Source organism: Sceloporus occidentalis, unplaced genomic scaffold, assembly GCF_023333645.1.
Source record: "Sceloporus occidentalis isolate IW3139 unplaced genomic scaffold, rSceOcc1.0.p SCAF_48, whole genome shotgun sequence".
NCBI lineage: Eukaryota > Metazoa > Chordata > Lepidosauria > Squamata > Phrynosomatidae > Sceloporus > Sceloporus occidentalis.
In genome coordinates, this window is record NW_028317028.1 from 1,597,178 (window position 1) to 1,620,701 (window position 23,524).

Sequence of the window (23,524 nt, forward strand, 5' to 3'; positions counted from 1 at the left end):
ATCAAGAATATTAAAGTAACACTCCTGTCATCAAATGTATTTTATATATGAGACCCCCTCACCACCACCATGTGCATCTGCAAAGAGTGCTCCCTCCTTCAGCGCTTTCCTTTCACCAATTGGCTGCTTCATGCTACCAAAAGTGGTATGAAAATGGGGCTACGGAGGGGGCAGTGTACTGCAACTCTGGAGATGCAGCTTCTCCTGAAGATAAGGAGGATTTATTTTTTTGCCAGGCTGGTTGAAGAATTAATATTAAAGTACTTTCAAAGTACTTTAATATACACTCTTCATTGATTGGTTGTATGCAACATTAGATCGACCCTAAATAAATTCATTACAGATTTCCCCAGAAATCATGTTACATCAAATCATAAAGTAAAATGTGCACCATATTTTCTTCCTCTAAATACCATCTTGGAATATTTCTTTATTTAGACGGCTCTGCTACTAAAAACCCAGAGTCCAGTTTTGGTAGATGTTGACGGCTCTCCCAGTGGAATCTCCGAACTGAAGAGCAAGTTCTTCCCTAGTGACAGGTAAACCCACAAGTTCTTTTTTAATTGTAACAAAACTGGATGTCACATATAACCAAAACCATGGGCACGAGTGTCTGTTAGGAGCTGGCATTTGAAAAAAGAAAGATGCTCTGCATAGTATGTACAGTATAATACATATGCTCTACAGGGCATGTGGATAGTAGGAAGTTGAAGGATATCTCATATATTATAAAGATAGATTGTTAAGGTAATCTCTAAAGAAGACTACAAGGTAACTTTTGGCTATATCTATTTGATTTGGGTTTGCCCTCTTGACTGTATATACCTGTATTAGAGACTAAGCATGGTCCCCTTATTATTTCTGGAAAAAAAATGCTGTTTAAGTAAATTCCTGATGAAAATTCAACAGCCTTCTAGATGTGGGTTTTATTTTGCATTTGAAAAAGTATCTTGGCCAAGTAGAATGGCATTTACCAGAGGTTGATAATCCATGTCCCCAAGTCTGTGCCTGTTATACTTTCAAACGTCTTGATCGGTTTCCCGTCTTTAAGTGCTAATGCGCTTGACGTTACCTTCGTTCTCCTTGCTAGCAGTAGAATGCTGGAGGAGAGAGAGGAGCCTGGCTTTCTGACGGGCTTGAAGATTCCAGCTCCTTGGGCTGCGGGGAAAACGGTGGAAACTGCTCACCCAGTGAGAGACAATTACAAGTTCAAAGAGACTGTACACATACCTGGAGCACGCTGCCTCTACCTTCGATTTGACAGCAGATGTTCTTCACAGTATGATTATGACAAGGTTAGAGTGCAAAAAGCTGTGTGACCCCATGATTTATTGATAACTTCATATAAGGTGTATAATCTTTTCTGCATTTGTACCGTTTTGCATAAATCAGACTATTGATGTCAATGCTCCATTTATCAACGCAGCTGATTTTATTTTGTTTTTTTTGTTTGTGTAGCTGGTCATATATGCTGGTCCAAATACGAACAGCCGTAAAGTTGCAGAATATGGTGGAAACACTCTGGGATATGGAAGCAGGAGTGTTTTAGGGACAGGTTGGCCAAAAGACTTGGTTAAGGTATTGTTACATTTATTCATTTATTAATCCAGAACCCTAGAAAGTCTTTATATTAAATGTTGTTTTATTTATATTCAGTGGTAGTATACCAGGAATAAGCTTTTTTTTTTATTTTTATTAAACTGGTATACTAATCAAAGAATGTTGCCATCACAGTTTGGTGTGCATTATTTAGAGCAGGTAGGTCACCTGTAACCATCCAAAAGAAACCGCTATTTTTTGCAGTAAATAAAGACTTTCGTACTTGATAATATTAGTTAAAGCTAGTGAGTTTCCTCCCTTAGCTACTTGTGGATTTTGGATGACTCATAAAGCCCATTGTTGTCACAATTAATCTTATTTTTATGCTAAATTAAGCACTTATAATGGTAAGATGTGACCTTGCATATTCAGAGATGTATTTAATCACACAAACACCACTAAACTATGCGGTGGCGGTTATTCCAATCCATCTGCCTTTAATAAGATGTTTCAGTACAACAGAAATATATTCATATCTGACCACGATTGCTGTTTTTCACGTGATTCTTGATGCTTGTTACTGTGATCTGATCGTTGTAGCAGATTTCACAGTTTTTCACAGGTGTAAGCATTGATCCTTTCGTTGCAGGTTGAGGGTGACACAGTGACATTTTCCTTTGAAATGAGAAGTGGCCGTGAACACAACACCCCAGACAAAGCAATGTGGGGCTTTTCTTGCACAGTGAGAGCTCAGGTCAGTTCTAATTCATGATGGTGGTTTGCAGAGGGCTTGGGATGCTTCAGGAAAGCTGCAAGAGTGGATAGAGAGAATGTTCTGTCTTATATATATGTAGCCACACCGGGACTGCATGAAAGACCATAGAAAGAATATTCTTAAAGTATTGCCGCAATTGTTTTATTTTTAATTAAGATGATGTATGGTGTCTTCTCCTGTAATCCAACCCTCTTGTGCTATACCAGTGATGTGTTTTTTTTCTTCTGTAGGAGTCCTCAGAAGATGTGTCAGGAGGGTTGCCGTTCCTGGTGGATCTGGCCTTGGGCCTGTCTGTCTTGGCTTGTTCTATGCTACGTATCTTATACAATGGTCCAGAAATCACCAAAGAAGAGTTAACATGCCATGATCTTTTGAGGTCAAAACTATTACAGAGGTTAGTATATTGCCTACTATGCAACTTGATTGTGTGTTTTTCTTGAATCCTGGTGTTGTGTGTATGATTTGTTTCTTTTTCCATTTTAGATGCCAGTGGCAGGTAGAAGCAAATGGTGCATTGTCTCCTGCACTCACTCCAAGTCCATCCCCTCTGCCTCTTACGATTGAAGAAGACCAGGAATTCACATACCCATCTGATATTTTGCTGCCACCCATGAGGAATTATTTTGAGCTCCCTAGGATCAGACTGCCTCCTGGGATTATGATCAAATTGAGAGAAATATCTGGAAGGGCCAGACCCCAGTTTAGACCAAGCATAAAGTATGTTGAATGCAGAAAATGTGTAATTCAGTATTTTAAAAATGAATGACCAGGCCTGATATCTTCTCTAATTCCTATTGGCCAATTTCTGTTTATGATTCGAATCTTGTACATATTCTACACTCACTGATTTTATATTCAAATTGTATGTTTTGTTAATTAAGTTGTGTAACCAGCTGGAAAATGCTAATGAACACTTTTGTTGGTTATTGAATCCTGTGGCCTTCTGGGTGCTTGTTGAGGCACTTTTCATCTATGCCATTTTTGTCACCCTACATGACTACCATCCCATAAAATGTTTTGGCTATTAGTATTTCCTTCTATTATTCCCTGGTAATAAATAAGTTTAATTCAGCATCATTTAGGAAGCCCTTTTTGGTTTTACCCTATGAATGATACAATGGGAGGCTTTGTGTACAGCCTAGTTCTGTAACAGAATTTAATTTTGTTTCCCATAATGGAAAGTCATTGTAGCAGAGAATGTTTATAAGGTCAACAGTGCATTATTTTCTGTTTGGCATATACAGTGTTGTTAAGATCTGGTTCTTCTTATCCACAGAGAAGTAATTCAGCCTGATGTTATGGAAGAAATGGTGGTGTCGTGTGTCATTAAGCACTTGAACTTGGTTGATGCTTTGCAGTCCCTGGTAAACTACCAGTATCGAGAGGAGCATCTGGAAGAGTATGACTTACTGTGTAAAATTATGGGGGAAACCTTCAAGAAGCTGAATGCAATGGAGAGACAATTGCAGGTAAAATCCAAGGAAGTAACCATCAATGATCAAACTTGTTTGGAGTGGATGAGTAAATGTTCATCAGGATAAATGTTTATATACTTTACGTTTAAGAGTATTGCTCTCTTTTCCTTAGATAGCAAATCATTATTAAGTCACCTTTTGGGTTTTTAATACCTAATGCTGATTGCGGAGCCTAAGACAATAATCCTAAAACATAACTTGGTATAACTACCAACTAATTGAGGAAATATTTTATTAAAGGACTTAGTGACCAAAACAAAGAATAAAAACTTAGAGACTGGGTCCCAATTTTAAATCTGATCAGAACACCCCCCAGTATTGTACTATAGTTTGCTATTGTTACCTTGGGCTGTGTATTAGTTTTTTTTAATGAGGGTCTCTTTATATAGAAAAAGGCAGATCAGTAAGTGTAATCCCAACAATCAAACAATGCAGTACGACCAACCCTGCAAATATTTTACATGTTAATTTATACACACATGAGTTTGCGACATATTTAACTAGGTATGCACCAAAATGAAAATTCTAGACCGAAACTGAAAATTCAGCATTCGCTGAATATATATACACAGCAATCACACTCCTATAATGCCCAGGTTCTAGCATGTACTGGTTGCCTGGGCATGATAGGGGTGCGATTGCTGTTAGCAATCATGTGTATGTATGTATGTATGTGTGCGCATGTATATATATATGCCATGCTATTCCCCCACACACTTACACAACTATGCTATCACACACACACTCATTCACAAACATTAATTCACTCATTCATACACTCATACTCATATTCATTCCCTTAAACACGCATACTTGCTCTGAACTCTGAACTTCAGGGGCTCTGCTGCCTCTTTCTGTGCGAACAACTTCTCTTGCCCCGCCGGGGAAGAAGGAACGGAGCAGAGTCATGTGACGTTGACTCCACTGGGTTCTACTTCCCCTGTCCGGTACAAGAGATACTGCTCGCACACTGTGTGACCAATGCGCAGTTAAGCAGCCTGGCCCCTGCGGACGATTATATTAGACCCTTTTTTTTTTTTTTTTTTTCTGATCGATATATTTCGGCCACCGATATATCGGTGCCTCCCTATATTTAACACAAATGTTTCAAGATAATAATATGCACCAAATTCCTTTGAATAAAATATCTAGGATATCTTGTGAACTGAAGGGTTTTTTCGTATATAAAAAATCTGTGTTTCAGATCATTCTGTATGAGACACAAGTCACTTTTGTGTCTGATAATGAGTTTAATGAAATGGCCATTGTTAACCATGAAACCAGGACAATAACTGCATTACTCTCAGATGTTTCTTTTAACATACACTGGAGACCACTGCGACAGGTTTAGGAAGAAAACATGCCACAGTGATGTCCTGGATTCACTGACATTGCTATCTTCGACAGAGTGTTGCGGAGCTAGATCAGAAATGGCACAGTGAAGTGGAGGATGCGCTGAATGGTAAACTGGAGAACAACGCACCGTTTTTTTATGACTATCATTTTAATGAGGTATGCAACAATATTTCACCTTTTATGTTGGGGGGGGGGGGGGTTGTCGAGTTGTTATCGCTATAGTGGAATAACCATTCCCAAAATGGATGTAACTAGCCACAATACATTTATCTGGATCCACCATAGAGTAATAAAGATTTCCGTAAAGGCTAGCAGTAAAAACAAGTGTTAATATAGCTGTTGTAATAGCACAAGGGTATTTGGTGATGGCTGCAGTGACCTGCCAGTAATTAAACTAGTGCTTACTTTCCATAGGTATCCTGTTTCTTGTCATGTCAAGCTTGCAGCACGTCAAAGCTTTAGTGCAACTTAATATATTATTGTCTTGGTATTTGAATCATTAGCCTCTGAAAATACATTTCCAATAACATGTCTTCTGAATTTGTAGAATAAAATAAAGGAACTCGAGCTGCTGTGTTCCATGAAAGAAATTCCAATAGATGGAAGCGATCCCGAGAACATGGTTTTGTCGCTGAGGTAAGCCAGGCTAGAAAATTTAAGTGTTTTCCGTCATGTTTTGTGTTGCTGAGCTCAGAAATAAGAGGAACGGGTATAAAACCCAATATGACCTGTCCTCAGATTTGGCATCATAGACTTTATGGTCACATGACCCTTTTTCTGTGCAGGTCAGGGATTTGTCCTATGTCTAAGAGCATGTATTACATACATTATTTCTCTTTTTTCCCTGCAGTAATACTGTACATTATATTTATATCACTTATTTATTGCACTAGAGAGAAATTCTTCCAGGAAGTGAATTCTTTAATTCAGAAGCCATGTCATCCTATGGCTAAAACAAAGACACTGATAAAGAGTTTGATGAACCGAGCGGAGCTTCTGCTACACGTGACTATTGCAGCTCAATCAGGCGTCACAAGGAGTATCTCTGGCTGTGGCACTCCCACAGAACCTCCAGGTATAATGTATACTTAACTTACCAATTAGCCATGAGACAGATCTAAATACCTGCCGCTATACGCAATTTAACTTAAATATATATATATGCGCCTTATGTTTGCATCCAGAGAAAAAGTATTTTTGTGCTTTGTATGCCTTGTTTTAATATTTCACACCTGAAGTCTAATTTCCTTTTTACAGCTTGTAAATCAGTTTCTGAAGCCAAGGTCATATCTCACACTGTGCGCCAGCCTGTTTTTCTGCGCAGCATGTCAGCTCCATCTGACCTGGAAATGATTGGCAGCAACGACATGGAGTTTAATAAGTCTAACCCAAGGTAGGATGGAATACAGTAACAATTCCAAATTCTGTCACTAGACCTACCTATTTCTTTTATGTCCCTGTACAGTGGCTGGAATGAAACAGAGAGGTTTATAACCAAATAACTGACACCTCTGGTCAGGGTGATTGACTTGGGTAATTCTTGCAAAAGTATCAGATGCAAGTCAAGTTGGTATTCACAAGAATACGGTAAAATTTAACAGGTTGGCAGATAGAAAATCAACTACAATAATCGGGCTCATGCTATCATAGGTTAAGGAACTTATCTCATCTCCAAGAATGTGAAACGTTTCCAAGGCACAGCTGCAAGAATACTGCTGTTCGCGGGTTCTAGGCATCATGATTGACTCACGGCCACATCATGTTGTTTCTATGTCATTGTAGATCAGTAACTTGCAATGTTTTTTTCCCTATAATAAAAAAAAAGTAAATTTATAGTACTTGAGTGTTCTCAACATAATTATTTATCTGTGCGCTTCTTTATTTTCAGGAGAAGAAATGTGAGCAGTCATCGGAGTAGCTCTTTCACCCTGCTGCAGTCTTTGGCTGTTGAAGATAGCAGAGATAAACCAACATACAGTGTCTTACTAGGGCAGCTCTTTGCTTTCATTGGGACCAATCCTGATCAGGCTGTAAGTCTTCCTGTCCTGACCAAACACAATAAACTCTCTATAAAAACATAATACCTATATATTCTTGATTGAATTCAATACATAGCATTATGTAATGTCTCAATTTAGATCATATCTGGAGAGTTTTCCCCCTCGCTGAAGGGGAATTGACCTTATGATAAACACTGACAGAATAGGAATAGTTTAGCCTTTCCCTAGCAGTGGCAGCAGCTACATTATCTTTACCTGCAGAAAAGTGGAGGATGGGAATTATTTCAGCTACGACATGAAATTAGAAAGCTCTGTAAGCGCAGTACATTAGAAAAGTAATTCTCGGTATTGCGTTCTGACTTACAGGTATCAAGCAGCAGCTTTCTGCTTGCAGCACAGACAAGGTGGCGCCGCGGTAATACGCGTAAGCAGGCCCTGGTCCACATGCGGGAACTGCTGACCGCCGCTGTCAGAGTTGGGGGAGTAACGCATCTTGTTGGACCCGTCACTATGGTTCTTCAAGGAGGACCAAGGTACGATGCTGGTTTTGTACGTATAGGCAAGAACACAAGAGATGTTTTTTTATTTTTACCATAATTTTTCTAAAAAATCCCCTAAATGCCAATTTCAGTCTGTTGTACTTAATTCTGATGAAGCTGATTAACGAACAGTTCCAGTTTGACTCCTGGTTAAATATCATAGCATGTATTGAATTGCGTTGTATAATTTGCCTAATGTAAAGGTTTGTTAGGCTAAAGCCATTCTCAGTGTGTATGGTGTTTTTACAGGATTGAAGAGCTGACATGCGGAGGGATGGTGGAGCAAGTTCAAGAAGCTTTTGGGGAGACCATGAACTCGGTGGTGTCCCTTTGCGCCCGTTATCCAATTGCCTGCGCAAATAGCATTGGGCTTTTATGTACTATACCCTATACAAGGTAACATGATGCAATTGGAACCAATGCAGAACAGCTGTATTCCTGATTTGGAGAATTAAACTGTTAAGATGTTCCTGTTTCACATAGAAAACCACAGATATGATAGATTTGCACAGAATATTAACTGCTCTTCAAGAATTGGTCAGCTGCAGCAATATAATTCCTAAAGGGCTTTTCCGAAAGCTTGACAATGGTTGTTAATCAGAGCGTTGGCTGATTGTGACATTTTGTAAGTAGTAGTTTGAACATCTTTGATCGTTTTGTTATAAACATAACTAAGCCAGTACATCTGCTTTCACATCACTGCAAAACCCACAGAGATAATGGATGCCAACATTAATGTTTCAAGAGAACATTTCATAATGTCCACCCGCACAGTGAGCTACAAATGATATTTCAAAGGGGTAAAGAAATACATTTTTTTTCTCTGTATCAGTGAAAGATGCAAAAGTTAATCAAAGTAAACATTTTTCCCCAATAAGGAGTGAAGAAAAATGTTTGGTTCGGAGCGGGCTGGTTCAGCTCATGGACCGACTGTGCAGTTTAAGCAACCAGACAGAGTCCAGTTCCAGTGAAAAACAGACCAAGAAGCAGAAAGTGGCAACTATGGCGTGGGCAGCCTTCCAAGTTTTGGCAAACCGATGTGTGGAGTGGGAGAAGGAGGAAGGTCAGCACTGTCTACATATGCTTCCCATATAAAATAATTTGCATATTGCATATTATTTGCCAAGTGGGTCCCTTTTTAGCATTTAAATCCCCCTCTGATTTGCTTTCTTCCCATTATGTCTCTTTTGCCAGGTCCTCAAAATGGTTCATAGTTATAAATGCGTTACAGTGTTCTAGTGGCCTAGATGCCACAATCATATATACTGAAACAGGAATGTGTTTAGAAGTGAAATTGTGTACATAAAACATATCTGCCTCTAAATATCTTTCTCCTCTACATAAATAGCTATCAATAGTTATATAAAACTCAAGCAAAAATATATATGCAGTTAGTTTGATTTGGAGATTTACATTCTTTTAGGGTACAAAAAGATGCAACAAAACAGCCCCTGTTAAATAAAAATGTCAACACATGATGTAAGTGAAAGAATGCTTTGTTTTTTCTATTTCATATCCATTAATGTGCAGTGATATCGTCATATGGTCTGTTCACACTTGTTTTACTGAAACAATGGAAGAAATGGCTGCTTATCACAGATGGGTTTAGTCGGTTATTATTGACAGTTTTACCACTTTCTTTGTGTATTTTGTTTGTTTTAGGTGGTTCTACAGAGGCTGTCCACTCTGGTCTAGCACGACAGGTTTCCACCCTACTGACCAACCACTTGGCACGAGCCACAGAGTGCTGTGGTAACCAAGCCGCCGGAAACGATGCCCTGCAAGATGTTCTAAGCCTTCTGAATGACCTTTCCAGGTGACACATGAAAGATTATAGCAGTGTTTGAAAAGCACATAAACACATATTATTTCTTTATTTCTAAACCTTTAGTTTTGCCTTTTGAAAGACACTGGGGGGGGGGGGGGGTTTGTTTGCAAAAGATCCCCTGAGTACAGTATCTCACCTACAGACGTCTATAAAGAGAAACATGGAATGTGACCAAATTGTCCTGTAATGCTAGATGTACAGTTACTGTGCCTTTAAAGCTTTTAGCAAATTATGTATTTCCCAAGGTTTTCATTATCCCTATGTGTTTCCATGCATACAAATCAGTAAAAGCCTATTTCCTTGATGTTTCTTTTTTCATACAGGAGTCAAATAGGGAAAGCAATCCTGAGCCAGCCTGCCTGTGTCTCCAAGCTCCTATCACTCCTTCTGGACCAAAGACCATCCCCAAAGCTTGTCCTTATTATCCTCCAGCTTTGTCGTGCTGCTTTGCCACTCATGAGCGTGGAAGATTGTGGCAACGTTGAGCTTCCACCTTGGAGTTACACTGTACCGTCTCTAGACAACGAGCAGGAGGATCCCAGTGATCCTGCATCCAAAATTGCCTCCTTGTTGCTTGCAAAACTGGCTGATTATGTAGTCCCAGGTAACTTTCAGAGAGCTGGCTGCTTGGGGAGTACAAGGCAGTAGTGCAAAAAGCAGTACTTAGTCCTATGGCAATTTTTTTATCCTATTTTCAAAGTTGACCCCCTTAAGTGCTCTAAGTCCCAATTCTAAAAATATAAGCTATAGTGATGGATTGACATGAAAAACGTATGTTCACTAACTGCTGGTGACGAGTCTCCAATTAATGATACTCTGCCTCGGTGGTTTGCCCTGCTGGCTGCAGCTTATTCTGGAGTCTTTTTAAAAAAGTTCACAACCCAAACGTGGTACACGGTTCTAAAGCTTACATATTCTCTACGCTGGGATCATTTTGAAAGGAATACTAGAGGAATTGTGTGAGCATGTAACATGCGGGGTTGTATACAGCAGAGGACTGCATGTTTTGTTTAGAGAGCATACTTGCACATTTAGAAATAGCTGATGTGTGAATACATTTAGGGTGCCAGCTGTTCTACATACATTATTGTGAATGCTAATTGCCTTGATGACTGACTTTATCACCCTATGGTCCGGGCCACCAAGATGTAGTAGATTTTGGAAAGTTATCGTCTTAGATTTTCTGCTTCTGTGTGTTTTTAGTGATACATCGTCCTTGACTTATTAATTAGTGTTATATTACTGCCTTGGCAAAACTTTTTTTCTACAATGCTACGTATTCTAAATTGACTTATTTATTGACTTATTTATGTTACAACTTTGTATATGTCTTGGGAGGGTCATCTAAAATAAATAATTACGGAAAAACATGAGGTGATTAAACAGAAAATTAATAAAATAACTATTCCAATTTGATTTCCAGGATGCCAGACCGTTCTTTCCCCCACTTCTTCTGAGCCAGACAGCACTTTGTCAAAAAACAGTCCAAAGAATTCCCAGAAGGCTGACAAAGATACTGGGGAAGAAAGTGAAGCAGTGGATGGCAAGCTATCTATTTTTATTCACAAACGGGAGGATCAGTCATCCCATGAAGTTCTCCAGCCATTGCTCAGGTAATGTCTCAACAAAACATAGTTTTAGTACCCCATGTAAACCAGTAAAAATACTTGTTTTAACATGCCTTTGTCACTCCTGAAATCTTTGTATAATAATGTACAGCGTATCAACTTGGTTTAATTAGAATGCAAGCTTCTCTAAATCAAAGCCTGTAAGTTACTAATGTTTGGTAAACATTTATTACGCATTTGTCTTGCTTAATAGTAGTTCAGAGGGAAGACCCTTTCGTCTCGGAACTGGCGCAAATATGGAGAAAGTAGTGAAGATGGATCGTGACATGACCAAAGTAAGTCACAAGCAAAGGACCTTTGAATACTAAGGCGTGTGGAGTTTGTTTTAGCTGACAGCAAGTTTCACGGCCATTATTTTATTTGCAGAGTGGATGCTGTGAAGTGATCACAGAAGACTCTGCAGCCGCTCTCCGTAAAGCAACCAAGTGGGCGCAGTCAGGTTTGATTGTTGGCATTGGGCCTCCAGTGGAAACGGTCAGCCCCGAAACAGCAAGTGGTCTTTCCACTGGAGACAAAAAGAAGACTGCGCAGACCTCTATCTGCAGAGAGAGAAATTCAGAGTTGGCCAGGTATAAGGATAACATGCCCGACACAAAAGGCAGCCTGTCTTATTTCTATCGTTATCATTTTTTATTCTATTTTTCCTATACAGAAAATCAATGTTTATACATTTATTATATCTGCCTCTGTTACAGAACAGATCCTGTGCGTCCTTTCATTAGCGGTCATGTAGCAAATAGCATGGCGGCAGAAGTAATTGCCCTGCTTCACAGTTTGTTGATGGCCCCAGAGTCGAATGCAGCCCAAATCTGGACAACAACTGCTGAAAAGGTGCGTGCCAGTCAAGTTTGGTGTCAAAAGCACCATAATGTCATCTATGTTAACTGGGTCTGCGTTCTTCTTCTTTTTTTTTTTTTTTTTTTAAATACATTTTTATGAAAATACAATCGCTTAAATCCATTTTTGTTGGCTCTACGTTATTAATCGCAGCGCTGCAATCCTCTTGGTCCTGGTGCTAACATCCTTCCTTAAGGTGGATTCTTCATCTTGAGAAGAAACTGTAGGATCCTCTATTGATATGTTCTTTCTTGTTTTGTGGTGTAGGTTTTATCACGTGCCCTGATGTACATTCCGCAGCTTGGTAAATATGCCGAGAGCATTCTGGAGAACGGAAGCGGCAGTGGCAGGAAGCTGGCCAAGCTCCAACGCATTGCCAGACAGGCTGTTGCTGCGTTATGTGCACTGGGTGGCTTCAAAGAAAACATTAAAATAGGTTCCGAGGTCCAGGTAAACCACATTATGCTTTTGATCCTCACTAACAGGATGATGATTACTATGTAGTACTCACAGATATCTTCTGTGGTTGCAAATCTTTTAAATTTAAAGAACAATCAAAGTGACTTATTTAAGCGATCCATTGATGGGGTAAAACAGTTGCCACTCTTTATACTGCAGTTTCCAAAACTGGTGAAAAGGAATAGTACTTTTAAAAGGTAGATTAAGTGGTTTATAGTTGTACGTTTCCACGTTTTATACAGTGAAAATCATGCTTTCATTTAAGGTTTTGAAGAGGAACCCATTACAGGAAACTATTTTGTTGCCTTCTCAAAGCATCAGTCACTCAAATCACATCTGTGATTTGCTCATGCTGCATCATTAAATGTAATGATGAAATGACGAAGTCTGTTAATTTTCTTAAATATGTAAAGCAACTGTGTAAAGACTTGCTACATTCTGCCTTTGTAAGCCTATGAGAGTAACATTAACTCTGTCTCGTCAGGTCCTGGGTAAAGGAATATGCGGGAGCATTGGAATTGTTGCTTCTATTAATGAGCAGGAAGGCATTGCTACTGTGAAGTTTCCACCCATAGATTTTAGGAAGTCTTCCAAGGCATCCGACACACTCACTATTCCACTGTTTCGGCTCTGTGTTCCCAGATCAGAGGTAAGTCGTCTGCATGTGCAATTTATGCAGTTATCAGTGTAATCACACATTTAAAGTAGATCCAACGCTTTTCCCAAATTATGTTACAATAAACAATTCAATCAAAATATATATATATATATATATATATATATATATATATATATATATATATATATTTGCATATCTACACAACCATGTGTGCATAGTGATATGAGTCATGAAACTGTGGTCTTTTATGATCCCAGGCCTTTTATTATTGATAACATTTTTTTTATGTTTCAGTCCATTTAAAAATAGCATGGAGTCTAACGTCAGACCAGCTTGCGTTTGAATATACATAAACTCATGTATAACTGGTGTTGCGTTTGGATTTACACTGCGTTCTGTGTATAACAGCAGATGACGTAGCATTTCTGCTTTCTGAAATCTTACCTGCTTCTGGGGGAAGCCGTTACATACAAACCTATCTAGATGGGCTGAATTTGCCAGCAGCGTATGGCTTGGCTTTCAGTTCCCGCAGCAGTCCAGGAGGTTGAAAATGGTTTCGACAGAGAATGCTAAACTCGATACTGATTTGAGAAATATCTCTATGGATTACTGGCCTTTTGCTGTTATTCATTTCCCAATTAATATCGACTGAATTCATAAAGAGATGGTGTCCATAATGTGCAATGTTTACAACTATATTTGTCTTTTTGTTTGTTATATATACATGATCTGTAATTTACCTGAAGCAGTTGTCTCTAGGAGCATAGCCAAAGATGTTTCTATTAGAGATAATTTAGTTCAGTGCTTCTTTGTAAAGTTATAACCCTTTCACGTCCACCATGAATTTCCTATTTTCTCTGTATGAACCAGGAACTTTCAAGGACTGTAAGCAGTGTCATTGTATTGGATCGTGATATCCTAATTGCTGCATACAAAGTCTTGTATGCTTTCTGATACCTAGCAGTGTAATATTGCTTAAGATCGTAGCAGTAATTCCACTTAGAAAAGTGGTTGTTCTTTTTGAGACTCTGCTTTCAGGTTGTGCTGTTGCTAAATGGTACCCTTTGTACATTGTGTTTGTTAAAAACAAGAAATAAAATAAGTCTCCAGTAGAAACTAACTGCTTGAATTTAACTTTTTGCCGCACCGACATCCACCCCCATCAGGCATTGCCTCTCCATAAACTGTCCATTACTGAGAAGGTAGTGCAGGCAGTCCAGTCCATGTTACTTCCCCAGGAGGGATGCCTGTCTATTCACACCTCACTTCCTGCGACAGGAGACGCCTCAACGCCCGTAATGGCCGTGGTCCGACTTCTTGCTGAGATCAGAACAAGGTGAGGATCTGCAGTTACCTACATCCACTCTCAATAAACCTTAGGCTTATTTACTCTTCGGTGCCTTTTTGGAGCTATAATGTTTAGCAAGCGTTTGTTGGACGCTCGCTCTTTTTCCACCATTGCTTTCTCTAATATCAATAGAAAAAAAATTTTGCCTGTGGACCACCAGTCCATATTTCTGTTGTGCCAAACGTAACACCTGGTCTCTTCTTCAGAGTCAAGACTCATATTGTGATCTTCCTTCTAAAGTTGTTCTATAGTCCTCTGACCCATAGTCTGGGACAAACTATAAAAGTCATTTTAACATTGGGCACCCTTACACCATTTCAAGAAAGTGGCACAGTCTCAAGACTATGTCCACTGTGAGCAAGGGGCTGTCATGGTTATTTTTGGATTCATTACCCGCTTTTCCATTCTGAGTACAATTCTACCATTCCCATTTATGACTGGTGCTTTGAAGCCACTTGATAATGCAACGCATTGCTTGGCAGTGTGTTTTGCGCATCTTACCTCCTTTTAGTTTTGCTTTTAACGTTAGTCGTCCTCTCTTCAAGGGCTTGTCTAGTCATGGCGCAGCTACTGGAGGACAGCTCTTTCTGTGAAGAGTTCATACAGCAGTGCCCGGCGGCAGTTGAGGTGCTAAACCTGGTGGCGCAGGAATGCAGCCCTGGTATGTTGTGAATCGGGTTACCCCTCTTGTATGGTGAATCTCAAACTCCCCTAATTGTGTTCTGTTTTACTAAAAAGGTTGGCACATTGGTCTATTTTTATATCCAATTCTTTAAAAACATAAAAAGGAAGAAAATTGGATGAGTTCCTGACTTGACTGTACCAGTGCAACAAAAGCCCCTGTAATGAAATTCTGAACACTCTTTGTACATCTTGCTGGGCAAATGTCTGATTTAGTTATTGGGGACTTTAGAGGCACATAACTTTTAGCAGGGCATAAATGATTGTGTTAACCTCTGGTTTTCCTGTACCACATATAATGATGCCTGTCCTGTTTTATTGCAGGTGAACGCCTGTCGGTGGTGGAAGTGCAGTGTGAAAGACTAAGGATGTTATATCGGGACTGTGCCCGACCACCACCTCCACCCCTGTACACTGAACGTAGACAGGTAAGACCCCCTGTAACATGGGCATACTACTCCTGGTCCCTGTGTTGTAAAGAAACATCCTTAAGTCTTCTTAGGACAAATGTGTTATTACCCATGTTACTTACTTTGCACTTGGAAGTTGATCCTTGTCACTTTGCATGGTTTTTGTATTGTAGCCCAAGGAGATCACTTGGAGTCCATCTCGAGTGTTCCCTCCTGTCAGAGCCTGTATGTTTTCATCACATCTAACGGCAGTGACATTCCTGGCTGATCCCAGCGCTGGTGGGGGGCTGCCACGGGGGACATTTATCTATGCTACCTCACCAGTCCCTATACAGGTAAGCAAAGGACAGCATTAGTCTTCATATGCTGAGCGACTAGTGGTGTAAGCGCCGCATCGGTGGTAATATTGATGGGTGCATGGGCAATGATGTTTCCAGAGTATAGGGGAAGATATGATGCTTATAGTTTAGACACGCCGTGAAACAAACAGTAAAGCGTAGCGTTGAATACTAGGACAAAGCAATGCAGTGTCATTTCACTTATCGTACTCTAGTATAGCAACTGTAGGAATGGGATGGAGGGCTTATTGGGAACAATATGCATGATTCTCGTGGCAGGCACAGGGAAACCAGATCACCACTTGGTCCTCCCAATCTACTCCCTGTTTAGATTATAATCTTTTATTATATTGTTAGGGATATTAACAATATTTAACATTTACACAGTGTGCCAGACTATTTTCTTGTTGGTCTGACAGCCCCAAACATTATCTGTTGTTATTGCTTATGTCTGAACTGTCGTTTTTTCTGTGAATATTCATATTTATTTCATTTGCCTCAGGCGCCATCTTTTTATTGGGAGATTGAAATTGTTTCCTATGGAGACACTGACGATGACACTGGCCCCATTGTGTCATTTGGATTTGCCACAGACGCAGAGAAGCGAGATGGAGCCTGGACTAACCCTGTTGGCACATGTCTCTTCCACAAGTAAGTGAAACTGAACCACAGTAGCCCACCATGGGAGATAAGTGAGCTAAGGAAGGGACATTGCTTTAAAATAGGAAATAATATATCACTATTGACAGGGCTGGCCCGACAATGGAGCCGAGTGGGGCAACCACTTTGCCGCCCCAAGCCCTTTTTTTTTTAATTTAATTTTATTTTTTATTTTTTTTTTAAGCGAAAGAGAGAGAGAAAGGGGGTGCCAAGTGGTTTTCGCTTACCAAGCTGTCAGTACCCGCTCGGCGCCCCTCTCTCTCTCCTCTGCGGCGAGTCTCCCTGTTCAGTCTCGCCGCAGGACTGCTGAAAGGTAAGTACAAGGGGGTTAAGGGTAGATAATAGGGAGGCAGGGAGAGGAAGGGTAGATAATGGGGGGGGGCGGCAGGGACGGAGGGAGAGGAAGGGTAGATAAGGGGGGGCGGCATTTTAAAATTCGCCCCAGGCGGCATTTTGCCTTGGGCCGGCCCTGACTATTGAGAATATTTAAATCAAAAAACCTAGCAGAAAGAAACAATTATATAGCGTACTGTACATTGTAGTTAAATGTTACACAGGCTTTTGGAATCCAAATTAACATATATTTTCCTGTAACTTCTAGTAATGGAAGAGCAGTACATTATAATGGATCCAGTCTGTTGCAGTGGAAGAGTGTGCGGTTGGATGTTGCCCTGTCTCCTGGTAATCATTATTTATGATCTATTATTGTGCACGTGATGTTTTGTTTTTTATTTTTTAACAGGAATGGTCAAATTTAACATTATGAACATGGTCCACGTCTACAGATAGAACACTATAGACAAAATATTCTCTGACCTAATGTGACCTATTCTCTGACCTTGTTCTGTGTTCCCTGTGTGTATTGTAGGTGATGTCGCAGGAATAGGATGGGAGAGAATGGAAGGCACCCCCCCTCCCCCGGGTCAGCCAGCCAAGGGCAGAGTTTACTTCACCTATGGTGGACAGAGGCTTGGACCCTTCCTAGAAGATGTTTCTGGAGGCATGTGGCCAGTGGTGCATATTCAAAAAAAGGTGAAGCAACTGTTTTGGATAAAGATAGAGCTGGAAAACTACCTATAAATGGTAGTTAAACTATGTATTTCACTTCCGTAGCTTTACTGTGTACGTGTTAGTGTGGCGACAGGGAAATCCACATTTTGCACATTGATGGGCTAGTTCAATATAAGATGCAGTAATATCATGTACACTTGTACACAGTGACCACAGGAGAACTTCAACTTTTTTGTATTCTTTTAATCTTCACAGAACACCAAAATCCGCGCTAATTTTGGGTCACGGAAGTTTGCTTTTGCAGAAGGTCAGGCCCATCGCAATGCTGCTGATTTATGCATTGACTTAGCTGAAGAGATTAGCGCAAACTTTGAAGCTTTGCCTTTTGCTATGGCATCAGATAGTGACAATGATGCTGGAACCAGCATAGCTTCTGACCCTGGGACGCATGGACCCCCTTGCCGCATTGTTGCAGTTTCCACAGTGCAACAACGTAAGCAATTTTTATACCGTGAATGGATATTTTAAAATTATACACAACTATGTAATTACTTTTCCTAATTACTTTTCCTACCATGAGTAAATATGTTGTATTTCATTGATGAGCCATTTTAGTACCATCTCCCATCTTTTGTATGGTCACATAGTCAACATTATGAATGAATTAATTCCTGGCGCAGAAATTCAACATACATTTGTTGACCTTGAACAAGGACTCGGTAGGCTGGTGGAGCTAGACAGATTTTTAGCACAGCGAGAGCCAAAGCTGATTAACCCCTTAAGGACAATGGGCGGTCCCAAAACACACAATGCACTTTGAGGTTAAGAACTGGCCATGAGCACATCATTAAGGGGTTAAGAACTGGCCATGAGCACATCATACTTGTTGAACCCTTCTTTACCAACTCATTGCTGCATTAAACCACTACATGTACGATGCTCCTTACAGCCACGGCACATATTTCAGCACATGACAAACATATATACACAGAGCAAGCTGTCTAAAATCATCATCCTTCTTGCCTCTCTTAGAATATGACAGTGATGCATCCTGCCATTACAAGGTAGAACTGAGCTATGAAAACTTTGTAACATCAGGCCCAGACCCTCACCCTCCACCTATTGCAGATGATGAGAGTGATGATGATGACGATGATGATATTCCAAGGGTAGGTTTATGGTGGATGCTTGTGGTCATTATTATTATTATCTTTTATTTGTATAGCACCAACAATTTACGCAGCACTTAATACAATACATATATTCAAGGGCTATGACAAGACTATAATCGACAGACCGATACATTAGGTAGAGAGAGCCCCGCTCGCAAGCTTACAATCTTGAGGGAATGGGGTGTCAAACATAAGGCACTCTTTCTTGCTGAGAATTCCTCCAAACGTTGGTATGATTTGAACGGAAACGGTTTTAACAGGACAAGGCTAAATGGTTAATTTTTCCTAGTCCTCTAAGATAAATGAATTGTATGTTTAGTAAGCATTCTTTACTTTCACTTACCTTGTGAAAACACTTTGGTTAAGGCGCCCAGTCACTGGCAGGAAAGTGCTTCTGTTGAAATCAGTAGGAGCGCCAAATGTAAATGCAAATGGGAAATGAAACTAGCTGGATGTGAGTAGCTCAAGTTCACCCACCTGCTGAGTACCATATTAATAAATTAATCTCTGTTTGAGTTTAGATGAAGAAAAGGCAGCATGAGTGCTGTACCTTTAAGTTACATGGTAAAGTGTGTGAAGCAGTACTAATTTCAATTTCCTTTTTTTAATTTTCAAGGAGGACCACTATGCTTTGCTGGTAAAAGCTTGGGAGACAAAGGTATTTCCAACCATTCGCAGGCGCTTCCGCAATGAAGCTGAAAGGAAGTCTGGACTGGACCAGATCAAGGGGGCTCTGCAGCTTGGTACGTAATCATTACTGATGGAAAACGGCTAATGTTCTGTAGCTTGCAGTGGGTAAAACTGAAATGAACTGCATTGCTTCTATCCAACAGCATTCTTAGAAGATTTTTGTACTTTGTGTATTTAATAGAAGAAACACATGAAATCCTATTTTTGTAATTATTGCTACAATGGTTTTTATATATATATATATATATATATATATATATATATATATATATATATATATATATATATATATATATATATATATATATATATATATATAAATATAGAGAGAGGGCCGGCCTTAGGGGTGTGCGACCGCACAGGGCGCCATGGTTGCAGGGGCGCCTGACCGGGACTTAGATTAAAGCATCGTGGGGTTTTTTTGTGGTTTTTTTTAAAACTTTATTTAACATCATTCATGTTAAATAAAGTTTAAAAAAAAAAAACAATGCTTAAATCTAAGTCCCGGTCAGGACTGCTCGACGCCCCTTACTCTCCGTGACTCCGTCGCTGTGCCGGCATCTCATGTTGAGCGCCAGACTATTCCGGCTCTCAACATGAAATGCCGGCACCGCGGCAGAGAGAGAAGATGGATGCCTCCCGCTCTCACCGCAGGACTCCGGCAACAAGGTAAGTGGGGGGGGGGGTGTAGTTTGAAGGGGCAGAGGGGGGGGTGTAGTTTGAAGGGGCAGAGGGGGGGGTCTAGTTTGAAGGGGCAGAGGGGGGGTGTAGTTTGAAGGGGCAGAGGGGGGGTGTAGTTTGAAGGGGCAGAGGGGGGTGTAGTTTGAAGGGGCAGAGGGGGGGTGTAGTTTGAAGGGGCAGAGGGAGGGGGGTGTAGTTTGAAGGGGCAGGGGGGGTAGTTTGAAGGGGCAGAGGGGAGGGGTAGTTTGAAGGGGCAGAGGGGAGGGGTAGTTTGAAGGGGCAGAGGGGAGGGGTAGTTTGAAGGGGTAGTTTGAGGGGCGGTAGTTTGAAGGGGCAGAGAGGGCGGGTAGTGAGGGGGGGCGCCAGAGGAGTAGTCCGCACAGGGCGCCACAACGCCTAAGGCCGGCTCTGTATATATATATATATATATATTTAAAACGGCACACATTTTTTCCTGACATTTCCATAATTATTTATGCTTATTTGCAGGTATGGTGGATATAGCACGGCAGACAGTTGAGTTCCTCTATGAGGAGAATGGTGGCATACCAAGAGATCTATACCTTCCGACCATTGAGGATATCAAGGATGAGGCAAATAAATTCACAATTGATAAAGTTCGCAAAGGTACTTTTCAGATGTGAAAGATACCCGCGGATCTATTAAGATAGATGCAGCAAGAACCCTTTTCCCTATTTTACAAAATCTGCTATCAGTGACAATTCCCTAGCTACTGTATATGTAAACCTTTAAGTTAAGAGAGGAACTTGCATTATTCTGAAAGGGCACCTTAGCGTGTAGCCATATGGGAAAATGTGCTGTCCCACCTGTTAATACACCCTTGACTTTGTAATAAATATATATAATATGCAACACATACCCTTTGTCCGCAGCCCCTCAACACTGGTATATTCAGTGCACAGCTATCAAAAACACTTGTCTAATGGCTCCACAACAGCCAGACTCCCATGCAGTGCACTATGATACTACTTATATTTTAAAGAGCGTTCCCAGGCTAGTAGTGTAACACAAACTATCCTTTGTTGAAAATACTGTAGGCGCGTTTGGTCATTTGTGAGCACTGTACCTAAATTACATTTTGTTTCAGGACTCACAGTGGTCATTCGGTCTCCTGACAGCAATAACGTTGCCAGCACTGCTGTGGGAACAGCGTTGCCCAAATTTGCCATCAGAGGTATGCTGAAGACTTTCAGCCTGCATGGAGTGGTTCTGGATGTGGATTCGGTGAGTGGATTCGGCAGATTAAAAATGCATCGATTCTTTATTGTTGAATAGTATGATTTAAAAAAGTGTATTTTTTACACTTAGCATCATGAGACGACTTTTTAAAGGTTCATTCATTCATTCATTCATTCATTCATTCATCTGGAGCTGTCATGCTATGTCCCAGGGACTGGCTCATCTTAAATATTGTTAGTACAACATGGATTTAAAACGTTACAAAAATGCCCTAGATGTCATTACATGCGGTTTAGGAAACTAAGCCTCATTTCCTGTGACAAGTCTGCGTCGTATTATAGTATTTGGTGACGCTTGGCTTTCATTTCAATGTGATATCTGTTTCGGAATGGTTTTTCCGATTGGTCGGAATGGTACACCTCCTGCTTTGGTTTCTATACCAGCATGATGTACTGAAATGTCCTTTGGCAGTTATTGATTGTGTTCTATTATTAGGTGAATGAACTGGTCCAGGTAGAGACTTACCTGAGAAGTGAAGGGGTGCTGGTGAGATATTGGTATCCCATAGATATGCTGGAGAGGCCTCCGGCAGGTTACAGGAGAATGGCGACCAATGGACTGGTGACACTGGATAGCACCAACATCCAGATCCACAGGTAATATAGACACTTTCTATATACCATCATACAATGCTGACTTCTACACTGCATGTATACCGGCACGTTCATTAAAATTGCTCCCTGACTTTCTGCACAGGTGTATACTAGAATTATTTTAAAGTAAGATTGTGATTTTCTTTTATTATTATTATTGAGTGGCCCTCTACAATCTAATAGTCTGTTAGCTGACGATAGGTTAGGTATGAGTATTGACTAATTGAATAATACTATGTTGCAGATGCTTCCCTCGATAATTTGCAAGTAATAATGCTTTTTGTCCTGTACCATGTTCAGGGAGCTGTTACGCTGTGAATCGGCACTTGCTCGACTTTACTGCCGCGTTGCGTTACTCAACATCTTTGCACCAAAGTCACCGCACACTTTTACTCGTCTGTTCCACATTCCTGCCATTCGTGACATAACCTTGGAGCACCTCCAGCTTTTGTCCAATCAACTTCTAGCACCTCCACTTCCTGGTAACATATTCTTCTTAACACTGTATTTTGGTGATCATGGCCTGAGCGGGTCATGGGCCATATAGGAATACAAACGGCTAGTTTTGATACGTTCTTAATCCATTCATGCTTTTATTCGTTTAAAGACTAAATAATCAATATGCAATATTGTTGATCATTAACCCTTATAAAAGTACAATTTAGTGCTCATTAGAAAATGTTTTGTTAGGCCAACGTTTATGAATACCCATGTGTGAACTTTGATAAGTATTTGAAAATGCAAAAAAGTTCAGCGGGGCATTAGATATGTTAAAGCTAGATGATGTCCTATGTTTTTTGTATGAGAACCTGAATTAAAAATACACATTTGTGCCGGCTAATAAGTAAAGTGCAGTACGGTCCCACTGATTTAAACTTTAGGATTAAACACACAGGTTCCTCGTTGTTGTCCAGAAAAGGCTGAAAAGTGTCTCAGCGGGTTAAAATGCAGGGCAGTCCCATTGTGTCAGCTCCTTAGTAGGCAGTATAGCTATGTAAAATTAGATAGGACTCGCCAAACTTTGGGGTACTTTGATGCAGTGGTGGGCTAAGCAATATATGGCCATATGGTGTGACTGAACCCCCTAATATTTATGCCTTAGGTGCCTTGTTGCTTTTTCATGTTGGTCATTTCAGCAGCACCCTGGAATCTGAATGTGTATACTTTTTAATGGTGTGCTTCCCTTTCTGTAAGGATTTGTTTTCACTCTACATCCCTTGCAACAGCACCCATAATACAGACAGCGGACTATGATCTATCCAAATAACAGATAACTGAAATCATGTCAATTATGAGTCATTGTGTCTGTATCATGTAGTTTATGATTGTTAACTTTAGACTGTAATATATAGAGATGTGTGATAAATTGCCAATTATAAACACATTTGTCTAGGCGAGGTCAGTATTGTATGGGAATAAGCTCTGCATGGTTTTTTGTTTTTTTTATTCCTCAATCCTTAACTACTTTACCATGGCAAAAAAGGATCATGAGGGTATAAAAACCTGTGTCATAAAACAAAGCATGTGCAGGACTGTAGCTCCTCACAAGCCATCTGTTTTAATGATTTTCTCTTTAGACTTGTTTAAATGATTTTTTTAATCTATTTATTGGAAATCTTCCTGCA

At 40.2% G+C, this 23,524-nt stretch overlaps 1 protein-coding gene across 1 annotated transcript in view; it reads left to right on the forward strand.

Annotated features, from left to right (window-relative positions):
• The window catches only part of LOC149289062 (putative E3 ubiquitin-protein ligase HECTD4), a 71,236-nt gene that overhangs the window by 34,602 nt on the left and 13,110 nt on the right, over positions 1-23,524 (forward strand). The window contains exons 20-56 of the mRNA XM_089490995.1: positions 439-539; positions 1,097-1,295; positions 1,459-1,578; positions 2,189-2,293; positions 2,545-2,708; positions 2,798-3,031; positions 3,591-3,783; positions 5,197-5,301; positions 5,693-5,781; positions 6,039-6,220; positions 6,403-6,538; positions 7,034-7,175; positions 7,512-7,678; positions 7,934-8,080; positions 8,563-8,747; positions 9,347-9,500; positions 9,836-10,116; positions 10,936-11,125; positions 11,334-11,415; positions 11,507-11,709; positions 11,836-11,971; positions 12,245-12,427; positions 12,921-13,085; positions 14,222-14,391; positions 14,949-15,064; positions 15,409-15,512; positions 15,668-15,829; positions 16,335-16,483; positions 17,094-17,173; positions 17,361-17,524; positions 17,759-17,996; positions 18,536-18,672; positions 19,292-19,418; positions 20,536-20,673; positions 21,155-21,291; positions 21,742-21,902; positions 22,200-22,381. Coding sequence (XP_089347121.1) covers positions 439-539; positions 1,097-1,295; positions 1,459-1,578; positions 2,189-2,293; positions 2,545-2,708; positions 2,798-3,031; positions 3,591-3,783; positions 5,197-5,301; positions 5,693-5,781; positions 6,039-6,220; positions 6,403-6,538; positions 7,034-7,175; positions 7,512-7,678; positions 7,934-8,080; positions 8,563-8,747; positions 9,347-9,500; positions 9,836-10,116; positions 10,936-11,125; positions 11,334-11,415; positions 11,507-11,709; positions 11,836-11,971; positions 12,245-12,427; positions 12,921-13,085; positions 14,222-14,391; positions 14,949-15,064; positions 15,409-15,512; positions 15,668-15,829; positions 16,335-16,483; positions 17,094-17,173; positions 17,361-17,524; positions 17,759-17,996; positions 18,536-18,672; positions 19,292-19,418; positions 20,536-20,673; positions 21,155-21,291; positions 21,742-21,902; positions 22,200-22,381 — 5,728 coding nt within the window. The remainder of the gene's footprint in view (positions 1-438; positions 540-1,096; positions 1,296-1,458; positions 1,579-2,188; positions 2,294-2,544; positions 2,709-2,797; positions 3,032-3,590; positions 3,784-5,196; positions 5,302-5,692; positions 5,782-6,038; positions 6,221-6,402; positions 6,539-7,033; positions 7,176-7,511; positions 7,679-7,933; positions 8,081-8,562; positions 8,748-9,346; positions 9,501-9,835; positions 10,117-10,935; positions 11,126-11,333; positions 11,416-11,506; positions 11,710-11,835; positions 11,972-12,244; positions 12,428-12,920; positions 13,086-14,221; positions 14,392-14,948; positions 15,065-15,408; positions 15,513-15,667; positions 15,830-16,334; positions 16,484-17,093; positions 17,174-17,360; positions 17,525-17,758; positions 17,997-18,535; positions 18,673-19,291; positions 19,419-20,535; positions 20,674-21,154; positions 21,292-21,741; positions 21,903-22,199; positions 22,382-23,524) is intronic.